We start from the raw sequence: 22,725 nt of genomic DNA on the forward strand, positions 1-22,725 counted from the left end.
TAAATGTGGCTAATATCACCATTGTAGTTTTAGGTAACTGAATAGAACAGTAAAGTAGTAAGGAAAAAATGCAGTTTGAAACTATTAAAAACTGTATAAAGGTAGTTATTTCTTTCACTTAAATTGTTGTTCTATATAACCTAGATGCTGTTTGGAACAAATGTTTTACTATATTAGAAGGTTCATGTAATTTATTGTATTAGATTGCCTCCAGCTATGACAGATGATTTCATGTACCATAAAAAGGAAAATTTAAAAAAAAAAAGGTGAAAGCAATTGTATAGTTAATATGAATAAAAATCAATATATAATAAAGGAAGAGAGATGTAGTATGAAAAGTACAATGTCAGCACAAATCAAAAAAGATGCTAAAACTCTACAGATGGTATTAGTGTGTGGCATCAGCAGTTCTCTGACAGGTAAATATGGTTTTACAAATCATAGAAAGGATTAAAAAGGCACTTGTTTGTGAATGACTCTGAAAACCTGTAGTATGTTATTACTAAGTGCTAACATTAGAAAAAAAATCCAATGTGTCAGCAGAAATTCCTCTTTATAGTGTAAGAGAATTTAAACTGAGTTTCCTTTCAGGTAAACTGACATGAGACTGTTATGTCTGATGACACATGAGGCTCCTGACTTGCATGTGCTGATGAGACCAAGCTGGATGATGGAAACATCACTAGCTAATTGAAACACCTGTACACTATGTGGTGAGGCTGAGCAGAGGTGCGTGGAGGGCACCTCTGGTTCTGATTTAGAAAAGCACACATAACAAACAATAAATAATAATTTAAGGAAAAAAGCCTAGAAATACATGTCCTATGTCATGAACATATGAGATGACAGTTTTCTGTTGAATGGTATCCTCAGATGAAGCAGTCTAGGCTTTTCTGAGATGAACAAATGAAATGAACGAATTCCCACTAATAGACAAAGTACAATACTCTTAGTGAAGCTATCTTTGCTGAGCTGAACACTCCCATTTTAACCCATTAAAAAAGATGTTCTTTGTACACGGACCTTTAGATTTCAGAAATGGTAAAGGGATATACCATGGCATTGAAGCTTTAAGCACTGTGTTTCCCATGGCTTTGAGGATACAGTTTGTCCCAGAAGCTGAGAGGGGACCATGAGTTCTGTGGGGGTGGGAGGATATCTGTGCAGTTAAAGTCCTGTTCCACTTGCAACCCTTGACCAACCTCTTAAGAACTGAACAGGAAGCTACAGTTCTCAGGTAAGGTTTTTAATATTGTTTACAGCAAGGAAACCAGTGGTGGCATAGTTGTAGGAAAAGTTTTATGCAAACACCAGAGTTAGAAAGTAATCTTCACTCTGTGAGACCCTTCAACCACACAGTTTTTTGTTCTCTGTGTAGTCCACTGCCCAACATACACAGGTAGAAATCTAGGTAACACACAATGCCTTTAGCATTGCATTTTTAGGGCAGATTGTTTATTGTGAAACACTGTAACCAACAGTTGTCTGTTTAATTATGAAAATACAATGTAAAGGTGATTTCTTTATTCTACTTGTGACTGGATGATTTGCACACTTCCTTCTTTTTGGAGCACTTGTTCTTACTTCAAAGCAAACTGTGTATGTTTGTGCATGTACAAACTAAGGGCCAGAAGAGAAGGAAAAATGTATTACATTTGGATCAGGGTTCATTTTTTCATGTCAGTGTTCAGCAGTTAACACGGAAGCATTTAAGTATTGATGAAGCAGTTTTAAGAGCATGCACAGTGACATCCTTCAAAAGAGAGGAGCCTCGATAAAGAAAAAAATGAGGTCCTACAGGAAAATATTAATAAAGGCCCATAAATAAAAACTTTTAAATAGATAAAATTAATTACTCCATGGAAATGCTGTTTGAAATTTCCTTTTGGTATGCATGTCCAACTCAGGTTATTCCAAGGTTTTAATTTTTTTCTTTTTGTTTTTCTATCGGCTACCATTGCTTTTTTTTTTTTTCTTTTTTCTTTTTCTTTTTTTCTTTTTTCTTCTTTTGTGGTAAAAGCTTTGCAACTTGCAACTGTTTTATTTATGTATTTATTTATTTATTTATCTAAAGCATTTAAATTGAAAATTTAACAGTGTAATAATATCTTTTACTGGATTGTTAAAATATAAGGGAAGATTGATATTACAGTAAATGAAAAATAATACATAAGCAGTAGAACTTGTTCTAATACCAGATGATGAGTCTATTCTGTCCTGAAATTTTGAATATCGTTAAAGAAATGCTGAGCATGGAATTTCCAAAGTGTATTTGAAGTAATACAATATTTATGATGATAAAGTACATGCCATTGGCTTCCCACATAATCCCTTGAGGCTCGTTGGCTGCATAATTAACATAGGTATTAGATTTCAGAAAAATCAGATGACAATTTCACTTCTTAGTGAAGACAAAGGCTCTATGAAAAGACATGCATGAGAAGACTCGGTAGTGTATGACTGCCTTTTTAAAGTGTCTGTCAGTGGCACACAATCTTGTGTTAGAGGCAAAAATGGTGCTGGGCTAAACCAGATATAGCTGATGGCTAAAAGCAGGAGACTCCTGACTGGTGTGATAATGACTGCTGCAGTCACTGATGAAGGAACTTGAATACTGCACTGACTGATTGTTTGCTCTTGGTATGAATGTTTAGTCATCAAAGTCAAAAGTCACTAATTTGTATGGAATCTAACTTAAAAAGTAGACTTCTCAGCTAAAATAAATTGTACATTAGATGTTTGCACAGCCTATATCTAGACTTGAAAAATCCTTCCAGGACTGGAATTAGAGAAACCAAACCATCAAAGTGACAAACCTTTATGTATTGCCTTCTTATCTGCATGGCCTGTTATCATGAGGCCACCGTCCTCCTAAAGCACATGTTCAGTTCACTAGTGCTAGCCAGAACTGACACTGGTTAAGTAGAGAGTTTTAATAAGCAAAACTAAAATACTTCGAATTTAAATGCAATTATTAACTATTGACTACAGGCTTTTGTCTGCTTTTCCAAGCTTGTGGACAGTTATCTTCATATCCTTAGGGAAAGACCCTGGCTTGGTTGAAATCAATGGGAATTTTGACACTTCAGTATAGACAGAAATTGTCTTTTGATTCTTGAGTGAATGTAAGGGAATGAAAACTCAAATAAGTGTTTGGTCCAAAAATTAAGAATGGTGTTTACTTCTGAGGTCTGAGTCTGCAAAGTAGTTTCTCAATGAGAAACTGCTTGGTATATGCCGTTATGGAACAATCTCTTCGCAACATATCATGTATTAAATGAGGTGGTACTTTGTGGTTCATTAAGAAAAAATCTCAAATTTTTTGTGGTGTTCAAATCAACCATGGTTGCCTAGCACGTTTTAGCGGCTTTTACCTGGCTAAGCCTGAGACATGCTTGTATAAACTTCAGTGTTGTCTGATAGTAGCTTTGTGTGAAATTTAAAAATTTAAATAAATAAATTATAAATAAATAATTTAAATAAATAAATAGGTTAAGGTCATAGTTTTATTTTTCAGTGTAAGAAGCAATTATTGACTTCCCTGTCCCTGGCATAGTGTAAAGATTTATTAGCATTAGAAATGAATATTGATCAAAACTCAGATGGTGGGTCAATGAAAATTAAGTTGAGGAATTTTTATCTTCCTAAGGCTAAGCTAAGATTTTGCTCTTTGATTTCTGTCCTAGGCTTCTGGTTTCAGATATGCTGAAAATGTAATTGCAGATGCAGGATTCGAACTAATTCTAAATGTGCTTTGATATGTGACAGTATGTTCCAGGCAGTTTTAAGACAGATGGAAATGATTATCAAAATCAGGCAGGCTGTTTTTTTGCCTGTGTTCTTTGTTGGTTGTTGTTGTTTAAAAAAAAAAAAAAGAAGAAAGGGCTGGAGTCTTACTGTACATAAAAGGTTTGTCTACACTTCAGTATTAATTCCTAGACCTGACTGACATGCTGGCAGATGTGCTGATGGTAGGTTATCTAATCACGATATGCGTACAGAGATTGCTTTTATGTACAGACCTTATTGATCCTGTATCACCTTCAAGAGTCAGGGAAGATTTTTGCAGAATTGAGAAGCTGGAGGTTGCCGCTGTCCCCATAGGTCATATTTATTTTATTCTCTAGTTATACCCTATTTCCCTAAAAATAATCTTTACTGTAGATAAGCCCTTCTGAACTACATATGTTTCCTTCTATTTTGAAGTAAATTGTTTGATTTTTTTACTGTTTGATTTTTTTCACCTTCACTGGGATACACTCCAGGATCTGTTTGGCTTGATGTTTTTAAATGTTAGTTGTGCACTTTCAATGCTTTCAAGACTTATCTCATGTGATCCTTTGCTTACAGCTTCTCCTTCATTACTAAATTCTGTCAGCAAATAAAAGAATATAGCTTTTTTTTAATCAAAAATCTGCCACTTTAAATGGTGATTTAAATGAAAGTTAAACTTAGCACTTAAGTCTAAAGAATATCTTTAGATTCTCTTTGCAGAATAAATAACTATTTCAACATCTGATTCCTAAAAATCAGCTCCTGTAGCCTTATTAACTAGAGAGCCAGACAGTCAGAAATGTATAACCAGTCCATAGACCAAGACAGTAATTTAGATGTTTTCAATTGAACCTATGCTGGGACAAAATAAAATTATAAGGTTGATGAAGATATTAAGCTTGGAGAAGAACAAATAATGTGCTGGCACTTAAGACATAGGATTTGTCTCCCACTTCCACTGTCGAGGAAGGGAAAGGAAAAGATGTTTTTGCCTTCCTATGTCTGTTGTCATTGTATTTCTTTGTCTTAATAGCTTAGATTTAGAGATGGAACCTAGATTTAAAGATGGAACCATCTCCTGCAGACTCCCCAGTAAAGAAAAATGCATAATATTAAAAAAAAAAAAAAAAAAAAGTGTATATATTCACTTTAATATTTATTAGGACACATAGCTTCAGACTGGGGTCTGAGAGCCAAATTAAATGATTCTCAAAGGACAGTGAATTACACTTATATATCACTTGGCAGTGGGTGCTGGATACATGTAAAGTGTGAGGACCAGAGTCATCGTGAAATGTTCACATTGGGAATGGGAATAGGAAGTGAAGTATTAGGGAATGGACATGTAGCATAGAGAACTTAATTTAGAAGTAATTAGTAAATTAGAAGTAATTTATGATGGTAGTGCTGAGTCCAGTTTTAGTTTCTGTGGATCAAGTACAGCAGGTAAGTTCCAGCCTGGGGAAGAGCGGGACAAAGGACAGGAGGGTTAAGTAGCATTTGTTCTTGCTCTTCACCTTCTGTGCTGTTCCATCAGCCCTTCTCCAGACCTCCAGGACCACAGAGGCAGCAGCAGAAGTCCAGTGACCAGGAGGTTGCTCTTGTCTCTTTCTGGTTGTGTTATAAATTCTGCATTTTTACACACAGCCCTCTGATCTATGCCCAGGCTGTCTCCTTTGAGTAAGCGGCAAAATTACAGACCCTACAGAGATGTTCTTTTGTGGCCCCTTGCACCCCCTGCAAATAGCAGAGGGAGTGGGCTTTCCATGTCTGGCACTTGCTTAGTTTTTGCTGGTGCTCAGTAAACTAGTGAATACAAACAGGGTCCAATAAGCAATGCCTTTATTCTGCTCAATTGAAAGCGAAGGTTGTCTGAATTTCTGTGGTCCTACAAAACAAAATGCGCTGAAATAAATTATTTTTTCTTAAATAACTATCAGTAGTACCTTGGCCTGTGAACCATGCAGAAAATAGGAAGGGATTGTGAGACTGAGCCACCCTCCTGTTTTTGGACTGATTTTGAAGCCCAGCAATTACATGCTGTCCTATGTACTAAGTTGATTTGAAATGTAATTTTGCCCTTGTAACATGATTACTTAAGTGATTCTCCTAATTCTCTTAGAATTCTCAATTTCAATGTCATGTCTGAAGACTGAAGTACCAAAACTAAGTGCAAACACATGGGTTTGAGATGACAGATTTGGCTCTAATGCTCAGTTTTGTTCTGTCAAAAAAGACCCTGATTTGTATTCATTTCCTGCTTCTTTTCTTCTTTCTGCATTTGGGTAGAAGCTTGAGAAGTCCCTTATTCTCACTGACTTTATCTTAATTTCTCTTTGATCCTTTTTATTTTTAGTTCTTTTTTTCCATTTTAACCTTCCTGTAGTTGCACGTGTTTTCTAAAGCTGTTATTCTCCAAAAATCTCTTTCCTTTCCTCAAGATAATTTTTGTCCTTGAATAGAATTTTCAAAGCAGCTCAAGTCTCATATTCAGAAGATAGATAATTACTTAGAAATCCTTTCCCTTTGAGTATCATTGAACTAAATGTTAAGCTAATCACTTTCAAGTATTGAATTTATGTTTCAAACTTGTAATCTTCAACATTTTGCCTTGTCCTTTTTGTTTTGTCAGTTGTATGTAGTTCTTTCCCTCTCTGCTTTCCTAGTTTTCTCTTTGCTGTATATTCTTCTGTTTTTTTCCATGCCCACCTCTTTTTTGTGTATCCATATTGCATTTTTTCACCCATTGGATTTTATTTATTTACTTACTTTATTTACAGTCCCATCAAATCTCCTACATTACTTTTTTTTCTCCCTAACTTTCACCTGGTCTTTTCTTCGAAGTCTCTGCAAGAGCAAAGCAAGGAAAGAAAACAATGATGTACCAGCTGAATTCAGTCTTTTATTCAGCTTCTTATATTCTGCTGATAAGACAGGCATTTCATATCCATCTTTTGGCTCATTTTCTGAAATGCATGCTATACAAATGTCTCTTAAGGGAAGATTTGTGAACCTCAGCAAGGTAAGCTGACAGCCTCAGAAGAGAAAAAATTAATACTTTCATTAAGCATAGCTACGAGGCAAAGATACTCTTCTATCTCTAGTAAATTCCCCAAGCACTTTCTTTCCACAAAACGGTATGAAGTTATGAGTCCCTTTTTATGTATTCAGGGTAGCCTACTACACTGTAAATTACAGTCCAAGATTTTTAACCTCTCAGTTCTTTGTGCAGATTCTTTCTTTAACAACTTTTATAATTGAAAAACTTAGTAAGATTGATGCAGAGAAACCTGACACTCTCAGAAATTGCATTAGGCTAACAGTGTGCAGAAATCATACTGTGAGCATTTCCTACGGAAAGCAAATATTGTACCTTTCTAAAACAAAACGTTTCAGTACATTATGAGAGAGCTATAAATATGTGTGTGAGAGTATCACGTGAAATTGACTAATTCTTTTATTTTTGAAAATAAATGAAAATGAAGCCTAAACAATTTATGTTCATGACTATATAGAATGTTATACTAACATATGGCTGTATGAGATACTAATTCTCATTAAAAAAGAGTTTATACCTATCTGACAACAGGTTGCAAACTCTTTTTATAACTCATGCATAGTCACTGTATAGATCTAATAGTTTCAAATTGCCATTACTTGTGGGTATCCATATTTCTCAAATTAGGCCAAGACAGGGTCATGTCAAAAAAGTGTTAAAATTGACCTGGTTAAGTTGTGAATTGCAAAGTACCCGTGAATGCAAGATTAGAGTCTGAAAAGCTTCCTGGGAAGAGTTTGAACATAAATTTACACTATCTCAGTGAGATATCCTCCTCTGGAAGAAGTCCTTCAGATAAAGGTTTGGCTTAAATTTGGATGTCAGCTGTTAGTATTTGATTGCTGATCCTCACACCTGGTTAGCTGGATAAATTGAGAATGAAGCTTCTTAGAAATTAGCTGAGGTAGAGGTAGTTGTAAGGAGCATTTACATATCTGTCTATGCCTACTGTTAATTCTTGATCTTTTAATTATGATAAGTAAATTGTCTTGAGTGTCCAAGTGATCTTCAGGTTAGCTGGCAATCTAGATGTATGATCACAGAATCATAGAATGGCCTGGGTTGAAAAGGACCTCAAAGATCATCTAGTTTCAACCCCCTACCGCAGGCACGGTCGCCAATATAGTGATATAGTAAGCCTTAAGCCAGCCTGCTTCTCAATTGCTTTCCAGTGAGCTTTCGGCTTGTAATGCAAACTGCTGGTGTGGAAGAGGCCTTTTCTGGCTCACCAGCTAACTCTACAGCGTGTGGCTGCAGCAGCAGATACAAGATACTCTTTCAAGGGTATAGCACCCATCAAAAGTGGACATGGGCCTATTGTAAGAGCAATCCCTCTATTTACATGCAAGAGTAGATTTGGCCCTTCCTCTGATATATTCTGTTTATTGTAAATACCACATGAAAAATAAATCAATGCTGGAAGTCAAAGCCATGTTTTATATAAACTTTTCTGAGGAGTTACTATATTGGCATGCATTTCTGCTGAGTTACTTATTGAGACTTACTGATGATTTACTGACTTATCGACGAGATCTTAACTGATAAATTGCTAAATTGAAGGTGCATTGCTGTCAATGCTTTTTTTTTTTTTTTCCTAAAGTACTGCAGTCAGATAGGATTTTGGTAAGCCTCTTAATATAGAGCTTCATATACATAAACTTAAAAAATTAATTAACAGCACTCAATGCATTTGCAGCTGTTAGAAACCTACGTTTGTCACTATTCTGAATGTTTTTTGTTTCTTTTTCTTTGAATTAGAAGAAAATCTTATATTTCCCATTCAAAGGGAATGATGGTACAAATAGATTAAAATAATAAAAAAGATGAAACTGGAAAAATCTTAGATTTTTGAAATACTAGTTTAAGATTTTTTTATTTTTTTAAATTTCTTTATGTATTATTACATGGCAGTAGTGGTAATAGTACACTTTTTTGATATTCTGATATGATAGTATTAAAACGTTCTCTCCTATTTTTATTTTAGTACATTTTTGAAATCACTGTGGACAGCTGCTGCAAAGTAAAATATCTCATCTTTTATTTTTTCCCTTCAGAATGTCTCTTGCTCATAAAAACAGCTTGACAGAACTTTCATGTAGATACATCTATTTCAACTGCAGACAAAAACAGCACGGTCAGAAGTAAATAAATACAATACATACAACAGATCTTTCATTGTAAAAAAAAAAAAAAAAAAAAAAAAGTAAAATTCAGTACAGATTTGTGAAATCCTTAATTTCTTAAAGCAAAACTTTAAAGTAGAAGCACATTTTCCCATGAGAATTTTCTTCAAAGGCAAAATGTTTTCCTGCAGGTCTTCCTTTAAACAAAATAATTTCATCCCTCTTCCTTCCTCCCTCCTCTATCTCCCTTCAGTGAACCTTCTTAGTAGCTCAGCACATGAAAATACCTCTAAATCAGTGATCCCAGACAGTGATTAGAAACTAATCTCCTAATGAAAATGAAAGGACGTGGTGGAACCACATCAGCACAGTTACACAGTTACAGCTTTATGCATTAGGATATCATCGCTGTTCTGATTTAGAGGAGAGTGTTGATCATAGTTTATCTGTGACATGATGTTCTTTCACATTTTAGGTAGATATTTCAGGTTCAGCATAGAATTCAGAACCACTTCTCAGGTCTTATATATCACAGCAACAGCAATTTGGGCTATTGCATTTCTGTACATCACAGCCATTGTCCTGGGTTCTCAGTGTGCTGCAACTGTTCAGTAAATGCAAAACACTACAATAAAAAGTTTTAGTTCTCCTGTATTTAGGTTCTAGGGAAAAAAGATATCTATGCGCGGCTCTCCCTAGCTGCCTCACTGAATATGCGTGCTTTTCAAGCAGTACTTCTCACAACATCAGGATTTTCTTATGCCTTCTGTGTTTTGATGCTGCTGTATTCATGGCTGTTGAACATATACCTTTTATCTGCCTTATAGACTCTTTGGACTAATTCTAAATTAGAATATTTATTCATATGAACAGAAGGTCATTCACTTAATCTCATTCTTCTCTGTAAAATAAAAGTTATGGAGTGAAAATTATGAGTTATATTTTCTAGATGTATTCAGTATGCAGCTTTTATTTTTTATGAGAAGGAAGCAGACAGAAGATTTCTTTGATACACTGTTCTGGTTATTCCTCAGAGTATAAAATGCTCTCTGTAATCTGTGATTCATTTGAATGCTATGAATTACTTGGAGAAAAGATTTTTGTTTTGGCTTTAAGGAAAGAAACTGATAACAGAATCCAGAAATCTCAAATTCCAGGATGTAAAATTATGTTGATGCTCTTTTATACACACCTGCAAAGCTTTCCTTCTGCAGCAATGTTCAGCAAGAAATTCTTTGCCTGGATAATGAAAAGTATTAGCTGTTGCAAGCTGAACCTTAGGAGAAGAATCAGCCACATCATCACACAACATTAGCAATGAGTGTGATCATCTTCACCGACTATGAAAACAAAATACAAAATTTTGGGGAGTCTCCTAACTGCAGCCTTTTGCCAGAGATTTCCTTGGTCTCCTTGCATGGTAAATAGGTTCTTCTTTCAAGTGTTCTCAGTTTGCTGCATTTTATGCACTCTGAACGTTCTTTTGTTCCTGTATTGTGAGATATATAAATTGAAAAGCTTAGGATTTTTTTTTTCTTTAGTTTTTTGCTTCTATGTTGTACGAGTCCTTTTATTCGTCCCCTCTTGAGTGGAACATGGGAAGTTCCATCTGAATGTGAGGAAGAACTTCTTTCCTTTGGGGATGACAGAGCACTGGAATAGACTGCTCAGAGAGGTTGTGGAGTCTCCTTCTCTGGAGCTGTTCAAAACCTATCTGGGCACTTTCCTTTGCAACCTGCTGCTGGGAATCTGCTTTAGCAGGGGGCTGGGCTAGATGATCTCCAGAGGTCCTTTCCAACCCCTGTAATTCTGTGTTTCATCTTTGCATTTACTTATTTTAATTCTTGGATGGTTTTAGGTAAATCTTTCAGAAGTAAAGGATTTACCCGCACATTATACTTATCACAACTGACATCTTGGCAGTGAAGCCAGTTTCACTTTACTTAAAAGCTACAGTTGAAAAGCAACATATGCTGTAGCAGGATATGCCTTCTATTATTAAACTGTTGTTCCAGAGCACAGAACCAAATGCAACAGAGATTGCTATTCACTTACAGCACCAAGAGAACAAACTCATGTATACTGTACTGGTATAACTCCATTGGGTAGACCAACTTCTTCTACCATTCAGCTGAGGACTTCTTTATCTGGAGCCTTAAAAATTCAGCAACCGAATAAAGTGATTTCTATGTGGCTTGCATTTCTTTGTTTTTGGATGGAAAAATGACTTCACGTAACTTCCTAGGAAGAGTTGTTTTTCAAGCCACATCAACTTCATAAAGCACTTTGCAAAATGCATTTATTTTCAAAACTGACACTTGGAGATTCTAGTGACTTATTAGTAAAATTTCAGATTTTCAAGTTCTTGAAGAATGAAATGCCAACAAAAGAGATTTTTTTCTTTGTTTCTTTGTTTTGTTTTTGTTTTTTGTTTTATTGTTTTAATTCCTAATTTCTTTTATTTTTTGTTATTCCAAAGAGAGTATATGCATTATTTGTTTCTGACGCTACTAACACCCTAAGATCAAAATAACATCATAAATGTTTACCATTGGAAGAAAATCCATGGTCTTATTTCGTAAGTCCCACTGATGTAAAAAGGTCTGATCATTTACAGATTTCCAGCAGGGCAATGTGTTCCCAAGTTCAACATGTCTACGTAAGTCCCACATAAGTCTACGTATGTGTTGTTAAGATAAGCTTATTTATTTAGTGAACATAGCTTTCAAGTTAAAATACGGTCTTTATGCCCCCATTACTGTTTTTACTTGAATCTGTTGTACAAATTGTTTTTTGTTTACTGTTTCTGCACTTTCACCTTTTACTTGAGTCAGCAGCTTAGAGAAGATCCGGGGTGCCTTGTGAGCATCCATAGCACAAAGGACTGAGAGCTTTTTCTTTCTTTCCTTATGGAATTCAGTGTTGAAACTCAGACATTTAAGTACAGTTGTTGAAAAGCTTCTGTTGTGAGCAGAGCTTGAAAAGAAAACAATGCCATAGCGAGTCACTTGTTCTTTTATTGCTTCTCCCTGTGCAGCCTGCTTTTAGCTGTTTATTTTATGCTGATTAAACAGACTTCTTTCATTAACTGCACTTCCTTAGATATTGTTTCTTCTGCAAACATGGCAAGTGCCAAAAATAGTCATCTTTTGAGCGTGGTTCGACCTGAACTTTTGCTAATCTATTCGTATGTACTCTGTAAATAATAAATATAATTTGATTCCATTAACCTAATTAATCATCCTAGCACAGCAGGAGGATATTTGACTAAGTCAAAACCACATTTGATAATGCATTCTGGAGACAAATAAGCAGATGGTTGGTAAAAGAAATACTGAAAAATATAAGTAAACTTTTCAGACCATTTCTTTCTATTTGCCAGCCACATTACTGTCAATCTGTTTCTGAAATTTAGAAAATATTCCTAGGATTTCTTTGGTAGAAAGTGCTCTCCTTCAGGGTAATCTGAGTGTTTTTTTCCAGCCTTCAGGAAAACAGAATCCTGTGGCATGTGCTCTTTAGTGCTGTGCAGGTGCCCACTCACCCCCAGAGTGAGAGATTTCAGGTCTGACTGGGAAAGTTAATTAGCTAGTTGTGAGCTCTCTTGCAGAGCCACTTGGGTACTTCTGCACAACACTCCTCGCTATGTGAGGTGTATTCACCGTGGCAGGATGCCTTCCTGGCTCTGCTCTGATGCAGGACAGGACCATACTTTCAGCCTTTTGCCTTTCCCTCCTGTTCTGAGCCAGCCTTCCCTGCTGAATTTGGCCAAGTGGGTTGTGCCTGTCAGGGACCAAGATGACTCTTGAACTGGATCAGTGCTGGCTGTGGCATAGCTGGATAGGGACTAAATAAGAAAGAAGTGGAGCCAGCTTGGGTGTTTTTGAGTCCAGAGCATGGTTATGTAAGGACTGTGTAAGTCACCACTGGGTAGTAAAGAATCAACTGCCACTTTAATAAGAGGTAAATGTCCAAGCTATTAGGTATTTGTTCTTGTTGAATATTAGCTTGCCTTGTGTACTCCCACGATTGTGGCTATAGATTTCAGGACTTCCTGAAGATTATAATTTAAGAAGGAAAACAGAGTGTTATTTAGTATCTGAATTCCTTTCAGTCTTGGAAAACACTGAGCACTCTGACCTTGATCTGGTGTAAATATGTGCTGGTCCAGTGGTTCTCCTCGCCTTACGACTTGAGAGATTTCAAAGCTCAGAACTGAAGAAAACAATGCAGTTAGTTATTTCCTTATTGCTTGCCTCACCCCAACCATTGAATTTTTATCACTAGCAGAAAAGAAAAAAAAAGAAAAGAAAAAAAGAAAAAGAAAAAAAGAAAAGAGAAGAGAAGAAAAAAAGCTCTTTTACAGTCTTTTCTCATTACCAAGGACCGGACTTCACAAGGTCATCATCAGAGCTTTTTGAAACAAATCAAAGCATGGAAAGTTTTGTTCCATAGTGACTCTTGAATGTTTGTGCAAGAATAAGCATAATATTTGCATAATAATAATATAATATCAACATAAAAATAATATTGCTTCTTCATCTCTGTATTGGTGGGTCTCAATTTATATTTTCCTTTCTAATTCACACAGATTTTTATAGAAAAAGTTGAGCTTTATATTAGGACTTATCTAGTGGTTGAATTGACATTCTTTATTCTTAAAAACTAAGTAGTTGTATGTCTTGTTTATTTTAAGGCCCGTAAAAGCTAGGTATTTTGTTGTCCAGAAAAACAGCTGTAAGACATGTCACCAACCTTCAACTTTTTTTTCAGACCCAAATTTTTCTAAAATTCCTATATTCCAGTTTCTTCAGTGCTTAAGAAAACAAAATCAAACAAAGTGAAAGTTTCTTCTATAGCGATACACATATTGTAACAGAATTTTGGGGGTTGTGTTTGTTGAGCAAACACAAAACTACTGTCTATAGGTCGATGCATTCTTGAAGTCATACTGAAATATATCCAACAGAAACTCAAACACATCTAAGAAGCACTGAACCATTGTTTTATTTATTTTCCTGGCTCCACAAACAAGAGCTGCTCAACTGTTTTATATTTCAGGTAGTTTTCAGAGCAAGAAGCATTGCATCCTTTAAATTGTGTGCAAGAAACGTTGCAAGTAAAAGGTCTGTCAGTTGAGCTGGCTGGGGGGTGAGAAGAGAACATGGTGACGGGGTCTGGGATGTGAAATGCCATGGGTTTGAGGAGCAGCACAGTGAAGAGGAGAAGGTGTTTATGCCTCTCTTGCTCAGATTATTTTAGTCTATCTATTCAATCTATCTATTAAGTTGCTGTGGGTCCAGAGTAGAGAGGACTTTTGTTCCTAATCTGCAAGGTGGCAGCAAATGATAGCCTTTCTGCAATGAGTGAATATATCCCAGATAAAGAACACTCTGAAAGACATAAGTGATATTATTTTGTTTGGTGTTTTAGAAGGAAAGAAGGAACTTCTGGAACAAATCTGAGGAAGGTTAGTCCCTCCCCCCTTCAAAAATAAAGAGGTACCTCACTCATCTACTAACATCTTAGGCCTGTGATACTCGAAAAGTGTCCTAGTGTTCTCTGCAAGTTATTCTCCTACTATGGAATAAAGCTTTTGATGAGTGAAATGAAATTAATTGAGAACTCAGCTAATACTTCTAGAGCAAGATGAGCATTCTGCTGCCATTTTCAACAGAACTGGTTGGGAGATGCAATTTGTTTTAAATTTGTATACTGTAACAAAACTTTACAGGACACTGAAAAGCTAAAAGTAAATCTTTAGTTCTGTGAATTTGGTGGTTGCTTTTTGTTATTGTGTTTTTTGTGTTTTTTTTTTCCCTGTAAATATTGGAAATCACTTTTTAGTTTGCTCTTTAGTGTACATCAGTGTGTAGTATTTCCATTTTAACTACCACATTTTTCTAGCACTGTACAAAAGTATATAAACAGACATGCTCTTATTCTAAAAAGCTCTGAACAGACTGTTGAAGGTTTCCCTCCCATTTTCCTTGCCAGATTTATAGCTAGAGTTGGCAGCAATGCCTATAGCTAAAGTTTCTTAACACTTTCTGTTACTAGGTCTGTTTTCAATTGCTTGTAATTTTGCCAGCTCAACTGCTTCCTAGTGTTTTTAGACCTTTTGGCTTGGCCAGTGGTTTTGAGCTTTTATGATACTGGTGAGTTACTTCTGAAGTTTTATGGACCTCATCCTGAGCTGATCTAAATTTGTGTAACTCAAACACTAGGCTTAGCTACACTTTCCTGGATATAATGCTACAGAAAGAAGCCCAGCTGGTTTTATTTATTTGTTAGAGAGTTGTGATGTGAATGAGAATGAGACAGACAGTAAGGAAAATGGAAGGAAGTTGAGCTGGAAACTCCACAGTCATGACATGTAGTAACTTCTTTCTATTATTCTGCCTTTTCATGTTGTATAAGCATGTGGATTCCATTTGACTGTAGCCAACTCTGCCCTTCATCAGGCTCAAATTTCTTGCTATTGCAAAAGCAAGCTTGGGGGAGTGATCCTCAAAAAGAAAAACTTCAGTCAGTAACTGAGTACATTTTTCTTTTATACAAGAGATATAGAAGTTCCCTCCTTTATTCAAGCAGTCTAGCATTTGTGACCCCCCCTTAGACTGAGCTCCTCTGCCTGCTGTGGGAGTGGCTCCTCTGGGATGCCTGAATTTCTGCTGTTGATCTGAAATAGCACAGTTTATGTAGCAGGAGTTTCCCTTCAGTCTGAGTGTCAGATAATGGCAACAACGAATACTGGAGTCAGAACAAGACTGACCTAGCAAAGTGGGTTGCTCAACATCCAATGGCAGCAGTAAAGCTGAATGCACTGAGAGTTCACATGTACTGCCCTAAAGACTACTGCAGGATTTTCTTAATTTTATGCACATAAATAATATGAATGATAATTTAATCGGGAGGATCTGAGTCTTGCAATGGTGTTTTATTTTCATAAAAGGTACCTAATCACCATACACTTTGCTAATTCTGGAAATAAACATTCTAAAAATCTGATAGAAAGCAGATGAACCGTGTCAAGGAAAATAGAAACATTTAAAACCAGTCAATGTTTTCCAGCGAAGAAGTGAGAAAGACCTCACTGTATGCTTGCAAACTGATCAATATTTACCTCCTCAGGTTCTTAGGGCTCAGAGCAGATTTGAATTTCTGTGATTCAGTTTCACCACACTGAGATTTCTTGATAATTAACCTTGTATCTTACGGTAAGTATGTCTTTACCATTCCGTTTATTTTTTTTACCCTTTAATGCAAATCTGAGTGTTTGCATTTAATATTGTGCTCAACTTTATTTACTATATCATTCAGAAGTGATATGCATTTTTAAACGCCTTTAGTGCCTTTCTCCATTCATTTTCTCTGTGATTTCATCTTTTGGACTTTATTCTATTTTCTGGTCAGCTTTTCATTTTTACCTATCTGGAAGCAATAGTTCCTGTTATTCTGATTTTCTGCTCAGCCTATTTCAGGCATTTACGGGTTACAGCAGACAAAGTCTTTGTTGTAGTACAGTGTATTTATTTAATTTCCAGTACTTCACTGAAGGTGTCAGTATTTTCAAGGAGACTCCACTGTTGCTGAAAATGTGTCAATCTTATGCAGTTAGTAATATGGATAAAACACACTTGCAATAATTTAAAAGGGATACAATTAAATCCTTTAAGTTCTGTTTACATATCTGAGCTCTCAGTAGGGCGTAAGTAGTTAGTAATGAAGTAATGACATGCAACTGTTGCATTTTCCTTTACAAAAGTTAGGGGCTGGGAGAAGGACTGACGCAGCAGCTTTTTATTCGCATCAAAATCTGTTTTAGTTTGATCATGTAGAGACAGTATGTTGTGCTGCTTGAGGGAAGTTAGGGAGAAGATCGATACAAAGAAAGATAAAAAGACATGTACAAAAACCCCAACCAGATTAAATATAACCTGAGCCCATTCTTGAATACAGTTCCCTGTGTGATGTGAGGCATTGCTGTCCTGGCCCCACCAGGGATGTGTGGTGCTGCTTCAGTCAGCATTTCTGCTGCTAGCAGAGCTGAGGTTTGAGTGCTGCACAAAAGCAGTTTCAAGACAGTGGGTTTGTTTAGACCAACAAATCAATACTTTGATATTATCTGTGCGTACAGCTGTTCCCACTCTGCTCCCCAGGAGAGCCAGTGCCACAGTAATCTTTACAAGACATGCAACTTCGTAGAGGAAAAATGTTCAAATTACTTGAAAAAGCAGTGAGTTACTTCTCAGGAGACTCTCTTCTTATTCCATTTGTAATGATATGATGCATGAATCTAAGACCTCCTGAATGTATTCAGGTTTTTTACCTAATTGGATTTTTGAAGAAGGCCGCCATTTCTGTTTGGTCTTTCAAAGACTGCCATAACTTTCTCAAACACTTATCCTGCTTTGCTCCTCCTTCACCACTGAGAATTCTGATTCTTTATTTCCCCCTCTCTGCCCCCAGTCAACTCCTGGTACTGGTTAGTGAACACATCTTTTAGTGATACAATCCGTGTCTCTCATTGTGCTTGGGTGCAGAACTCACACCTTTGAGTTCAGACACGCTGACCTAGCAGGATGCAAGATGGGGCACCCCTATCCTATCATCCCTCAATCACTAGGTGTCAAGATCTGCTTTCAGATTTTATGTCAAAATGTTGAATGCTATTTTTCTTTTCCCCCTTCTGAATGTACTAAAAAGTAACTCCCTCTCTCTGTAACTCTGAATGTACTAAAAAGAACAGCAATGCTCCAGCAGCACCCAGTAGTATGCTCTTGATAGCTGAGCGGTATGCAGGTTCCTGTTACTGGCATATTCTATTTGCTTGTTGTCAGCTCTTGTAATCAGGTGCAAATATAAACTACTCCCCTCCCTCTGTTCTTTATGCTGTCCTCATGCTAAGTTGATCCCAAGGTAAACCAAAACAGCACAGAAAAGTAGTAAAGGGAGAAAGCTGAGGAGGGCAGATTTTTGCTTCTTAGTGAGCCACATCAGCTCACTTTTAAGTTATGTTAATACTGCAATCAGTGCCAGATAGGTGCAGGTATCTGGGAGCAACAGTACTGGGAAACAGCAAGTCATGGACTGCCTCTTTCATTAGCCTTTTAGGTCAGTTGAGCTGTCTTGCCTGCCATCGCTCTGAATTTTGTAGTCTTTTTATGCCAACACAGACATGCAAAGTGGATAGAGTGTGACCCACAGTCTGGCCCTTCATATTCTTGAGAAAAGTCTCCCAGGAGGAATACTATTTGAAGGAGAACACAAGATGACTCTTCTAATGTACCATGAAGTGCTGACAGGCTGCTTTTAAAACAAACAAAAGCCAAAACTACCGAAAATCTCCACTTGTTTTCATTTGCTTTTGGATTTTAACTCCTCCAATGTGTGTAGCTGTCGTACATAATATTACAATTTGAGAATGTTTTAGGTCATCAGTCTGTTACTTACAGGATTAAAAAATTGTCTGAAAAGATATTATGATCTGTCTGGAAGGCCAGTGAAAATGTATCCTTCTTGTAGTAGTTAATCTCCACATCTGCCCATATAGAATGCTTTCATGTGATCTGTCCATGTTGTTTTTTAGGCTTAGGTGACTGATGCTAGATGAAGATTATATAGATCAAATGGGAAAGAAGTGCGATTATTTTATATACAATATAAAATTCAAAAAGCATGCTTTCATCTACCCACTCATTTAATTAAAAAAAAAGAGTGGGGGGAGAAAGGTGTCAGACTTCCATAGTCAGGGGATAATTATCTTCTCCTGCACAGTGAGTTACATAAGAAACGTTGAACTCATCAATATGAGAATGTTGCCCCAAGTTATAAAGTGAAAAAAGTAGAGGGTTGAAACTAAGAACAAAGGCTTGTCAGACTAAAATGGATACAGCTGTGTCTACAATTTTAATACTGTTCTTAAGGAATTGTGCTAAGACTTCCAGGAAAAGTATTAGGTGATCTCTAAAGTGGACGTTTCTAGAATTCAGAAATACAGCCATAGAAGAGTGTTTTTTAAAGTGGATTTGAAGGTATCATTCTTGCTTAAGTATGTTATACTACTGCTTGTGTTTTAAACACTGGTACTTGTTTGGCCACAGCTTGCAATAAGCGCAACATCTGAGAGCTGCAGCAGCTGCTGGGATGCTAGAACACGTCGGTCACTCCGAGCACCCCTGCACTAAACCTCAGAGGAGTGTGGTAGCTAGCAATTGATGCAGCCAAGATTTTAAAAGAAAAACATCTTCATCAGCTGCTGTTTTTCATATCTTTTGAGAATATTAAGTGATTTCCTGAGCTACTTCCATGGTAGGAATAGTTGGTAACTCAACACATGCAAAGCATGGGAGGGATTCTGCTTGAGAAAATCACTTGCAAAATCCCAGTAATTTTGCATGCAAAATGGTATTGGTCTTTCTTAGTACAAGTCAATATGATTGATGACTTTCTTTCAGGGTAGTCGATTTGCTTTATTGAGGACTTCTAAACAGTGACTGATAGCTCTGTAATTCAAAAAAAAAAAAAAAAAAAAAAGTAGTAGTTTAAAGGACTGTGAGTAAAAGTATGTAATATAAAATAACATATTTTGAAATCAGAATGCTTACCAAAAAGTTTCATGAAAACAGTGCAGTGAATCACTGCACCTTTCTGAGGAAGAATGTATAGCTAGAAAGTTGTAAGTCTTCATGACAATACGCTGTTGTTTCTTTTGTTTGTTGGCTTGTTTCATGACTGCTAGGACATAGATTTCTTTTTTAATTCTCTATGTGCAGTATCGCCATTCAAAACAAAATGTTACCACTTAAAATACAGTGATACATTTATGTGTGAGAAAACGCGGCATATAAACTGCAGAGAATGTTTTCAAAAGTGTGTGTCTTATGCGAGGCAGAAGGTATTTTCAAAGGTGTAAGTGACAGGAGAAAGCAAACTGCTGTGACTGTGGGATGCAGATCCCCCACCACTATACTACCTTCTCCAGGTCTCTTTGTGTCCTGAACTTCACTGACAGCCACAGACTGGTGAAAGCTGGCAGACACCATTTGACATCTCTCACCTGGTCCACCTGCCTGCTCAGAGCAGGGTCAGCTATGGCAGGTTGCTCAGGCCATGTCCAGTTGGAGTTTAATCCTCTCCAAGGTTGGAGACTTTTTCTGCACTTCCTAATACTTAAAATGCACTCTGTTCATGCTACTGGTTCTCGTTAGGAGCTTATCTCTCCCCAGGTATTCAGGTAACAAAATGGAGCAGTTCTGCCTGGGAACTACACACAGATTCACAAGTTCTGTGTCCCTTTGTACCTTTTCTAAATTGTACCTGGCATTTGTAGGCATGCAGTTTCATAGGAAGAATGGACTGCTGCAGAGATCTTCTTTCGCTACACTTTGGCTGGCAAACTTGGTTCTTGTCATTTACCTAGTACCAGGCTTATTACTATGTGAATGCATCTTCAGCCAGGTATAGGATCTGATCTAGCTAAAAACGACATTCTGTGTTTCTGTTTTGTTTTCAAGGATGTGAGATTAGCTTTTAGTTGAATCTGTTTATGACTGAAGAGAAGCAGCAGAATTACTGAAGAGCAGAGGTAGGCTGAGGCTTCTCAAGAAAACGTAATCTACAAATGGAGACCGCTAGGCTTTTCATTCTTCCTTCCTGAGCTTTTTTTGATGACATCATTTTGCCCCTTTTATTTGCTAGTCTTGGTGTTCTTACAGTCATCTTCTCCCCTGTGAACTAAGTGTGTAGCTAAACAAACCTATTTGTTTACAGTTGAAATCCCTTTGGGTTTCATTTCATTTTGTTTTAATCCTAGTGTTAGTGTTTGCAAAGAACTACAACTAGGAATGCTGGGAAATGAGGTGCCTGCTTTTTCACAAATAAATTCTGCTTTAGTACAGACAATGGCGAGGAGACCATTTCATTAATGGATATCTACTAATGGATAGGTTGGTTGATCTTAGAAAAATCCTCTGCTATAATCTTCTGATTCAGATGTCTCTGGCAAACGTATTCATACTTTCTTCATGGTCCTCATGTAAATAAAACAGTTTTTCATTATTACTGTTCAACCTAAGGTAACATTAAAAAAGACTTGATAGTGTTCATAAATTTATTTTAATATCTTCACCACAGCTTAATTTATCATCATTTGTAATGTGCTATTGTGAAGTAATAGAAGTAGCTGTAGAATGTCAACAATAGTTTCTAACTATTAGTTAACTACTAGTTATTAGTTGTCAACAGTAGGCGGTTGAAAAACATCATGTAGCTTCTGTAACTGTGGTATTAAAAATTATAAATATGAGCCCATACCCTTCTATCCTCGTCCCTCCCTACTGTGTACTGTTAATGGTTAGGGAAACAAAAATGCAATGATACCAATATATACATAGGTCACCACAAAAATAATGCCTCCAATTTATTTTCATGGAAACCACAACAGATATAAAGAGCACCATAATACTATTTGTACAAATTAGAAAAAACTCTCAGCTAAAAAACACTATTTTTCAACATAGTCATCACCATTAATTATGCATTTTTGCCAGCAATGAACAAGAGCCTGCATGCCACACTCATAATAATCTGTACCTGTGGAGGTGACCTACTGTCATTGTCACCACTGCTGAAACACTCCACCCACCACCTCACTGTGCTCACATCCACTGGTTGGTCTCCATAAACGTTCAGCAAGTGTCAGTGAGTGTCAGTGGGGATTTTTTTTTCCATGTAAAGGAATTCAGTGACACAGTTTTGCATCATCCACAATGCCATGTCAGATATCACTCTGTCAGAGTGCACCTCTGCTGCTGTCTGTCACATGGCAACAAAATGTAATGAGAAATGGGCGGGAAGGTTCAACCTCTACTGCCATACAATGAACATCTGCCTTTGACATCATGAGCTAACATGAGATAGAAGGCATTACTTTCAGAGCAGCCCTCATATAACATGACAACTAGCATGCATTTGACAAATTATTTCCCTTCATTTTCTGGCTTTTGTATGAAACAATTAAGTTTTTGCTTTGAGACATGCTATCCTTCCCTGTGGCCCTTCTTGGCTTATGTTTTTATGTGGTTGGGATGGAACAGTGGTAAACTTGGTGAAAACTTTGCATCTGGTCATCTGCCTTAGAGAAAGTAAAAAAAAAAAAAAAACTATAGGAATAGTTGTGAGGTATTTCATATGTACGCAGACTTTCCAAATCATAAATGTAATTTGTGATCTTATTTGGACATGTATGAAACAAATGTGCAAACACAGTAGTGAACAGAATATCAGTGGTGTTGGCATTTGTACCTGCTAGCAGCATTTCCTAAGACAGGGAAGAATTTTCAAAGATAGGTAAGGAACCTCTGTGCCAGGAAAGATCATGGAGCAGATTCTTCTGGATCTATGCTAAGGCACATGGAAGGCAGGGAACTGATACAGGAGAACCTGCATGGTTTCACCAAGGGCAAATCCTACTTGACCAACCTAGTGGCCTTTTAAGATAGTGTCACTGCATCAGCAGACAGGGGAAGAGCCACTGGTGTCATCAATCTGGATTTCAGTAAGGCCTTTGACATGGTACCCCACAACATCCTTCTCTCCAAATTGAAAAGATGGATTTGATGGGTGGACTGTACAGTGGATGAAGAAATGGCTGCAGAATCGAGTCCAGAGAGTGTTTCTCAATGGCTCACGGTCTGCTTAGAGATCAGTGACCAGTGGCATCCCACAGAGATCAGTGCTAGGACCAATACTCTTTAGTATTTGCAT

The 22,725-nt window shown here is 36.9% G+C and overlaps 1 protein-coding gene across 4 annotated transcripts in view; it reads left to right on the top strand.

The window, feature by feature from the left end:
• Positions 1-22,725, top strand: part of ROBO1 (roundabout guidance receptor 1) — a 707,723-nt gene that overhangs the window by 263,642 nt on the left and 421,356 nt on the right. Inside the window, exon 1 of one of the 4 annotated variants that reach the window (XM_046904536.1) lies at positions 10,258-10,375. The exons of the other annotated variants lie outside the window; for them this stretch is intronic. Coding sequence (XP_046760492.1) covers positions 10,273-10,375 — 103 coding nt within the window. The 5' untranslated portion in view covers positions 10,258-10,272. Of the gene's footprint in view, positions 1-10,257; positions 10,376-22,725 lie in introns of those variants that run through there. 4 annotated transcript variants of the gene reach the window in all.

This window comes from Gallus gallus, chromosome 1 (genome assembly GCF_016699485.2).
Source record: "Gallus gallus isolate bGalGal1 chromosome 1, bGalGal1.mat.broiler.GRCg7b, whole genome shotgun sequence".
NCBI classification, from domain to species: domain Eukaryota; kingdom Metazoa; phylum Chordata; class Aves; order Galliformes; family Phasianidae; genus Gallus; species Gallus gallus.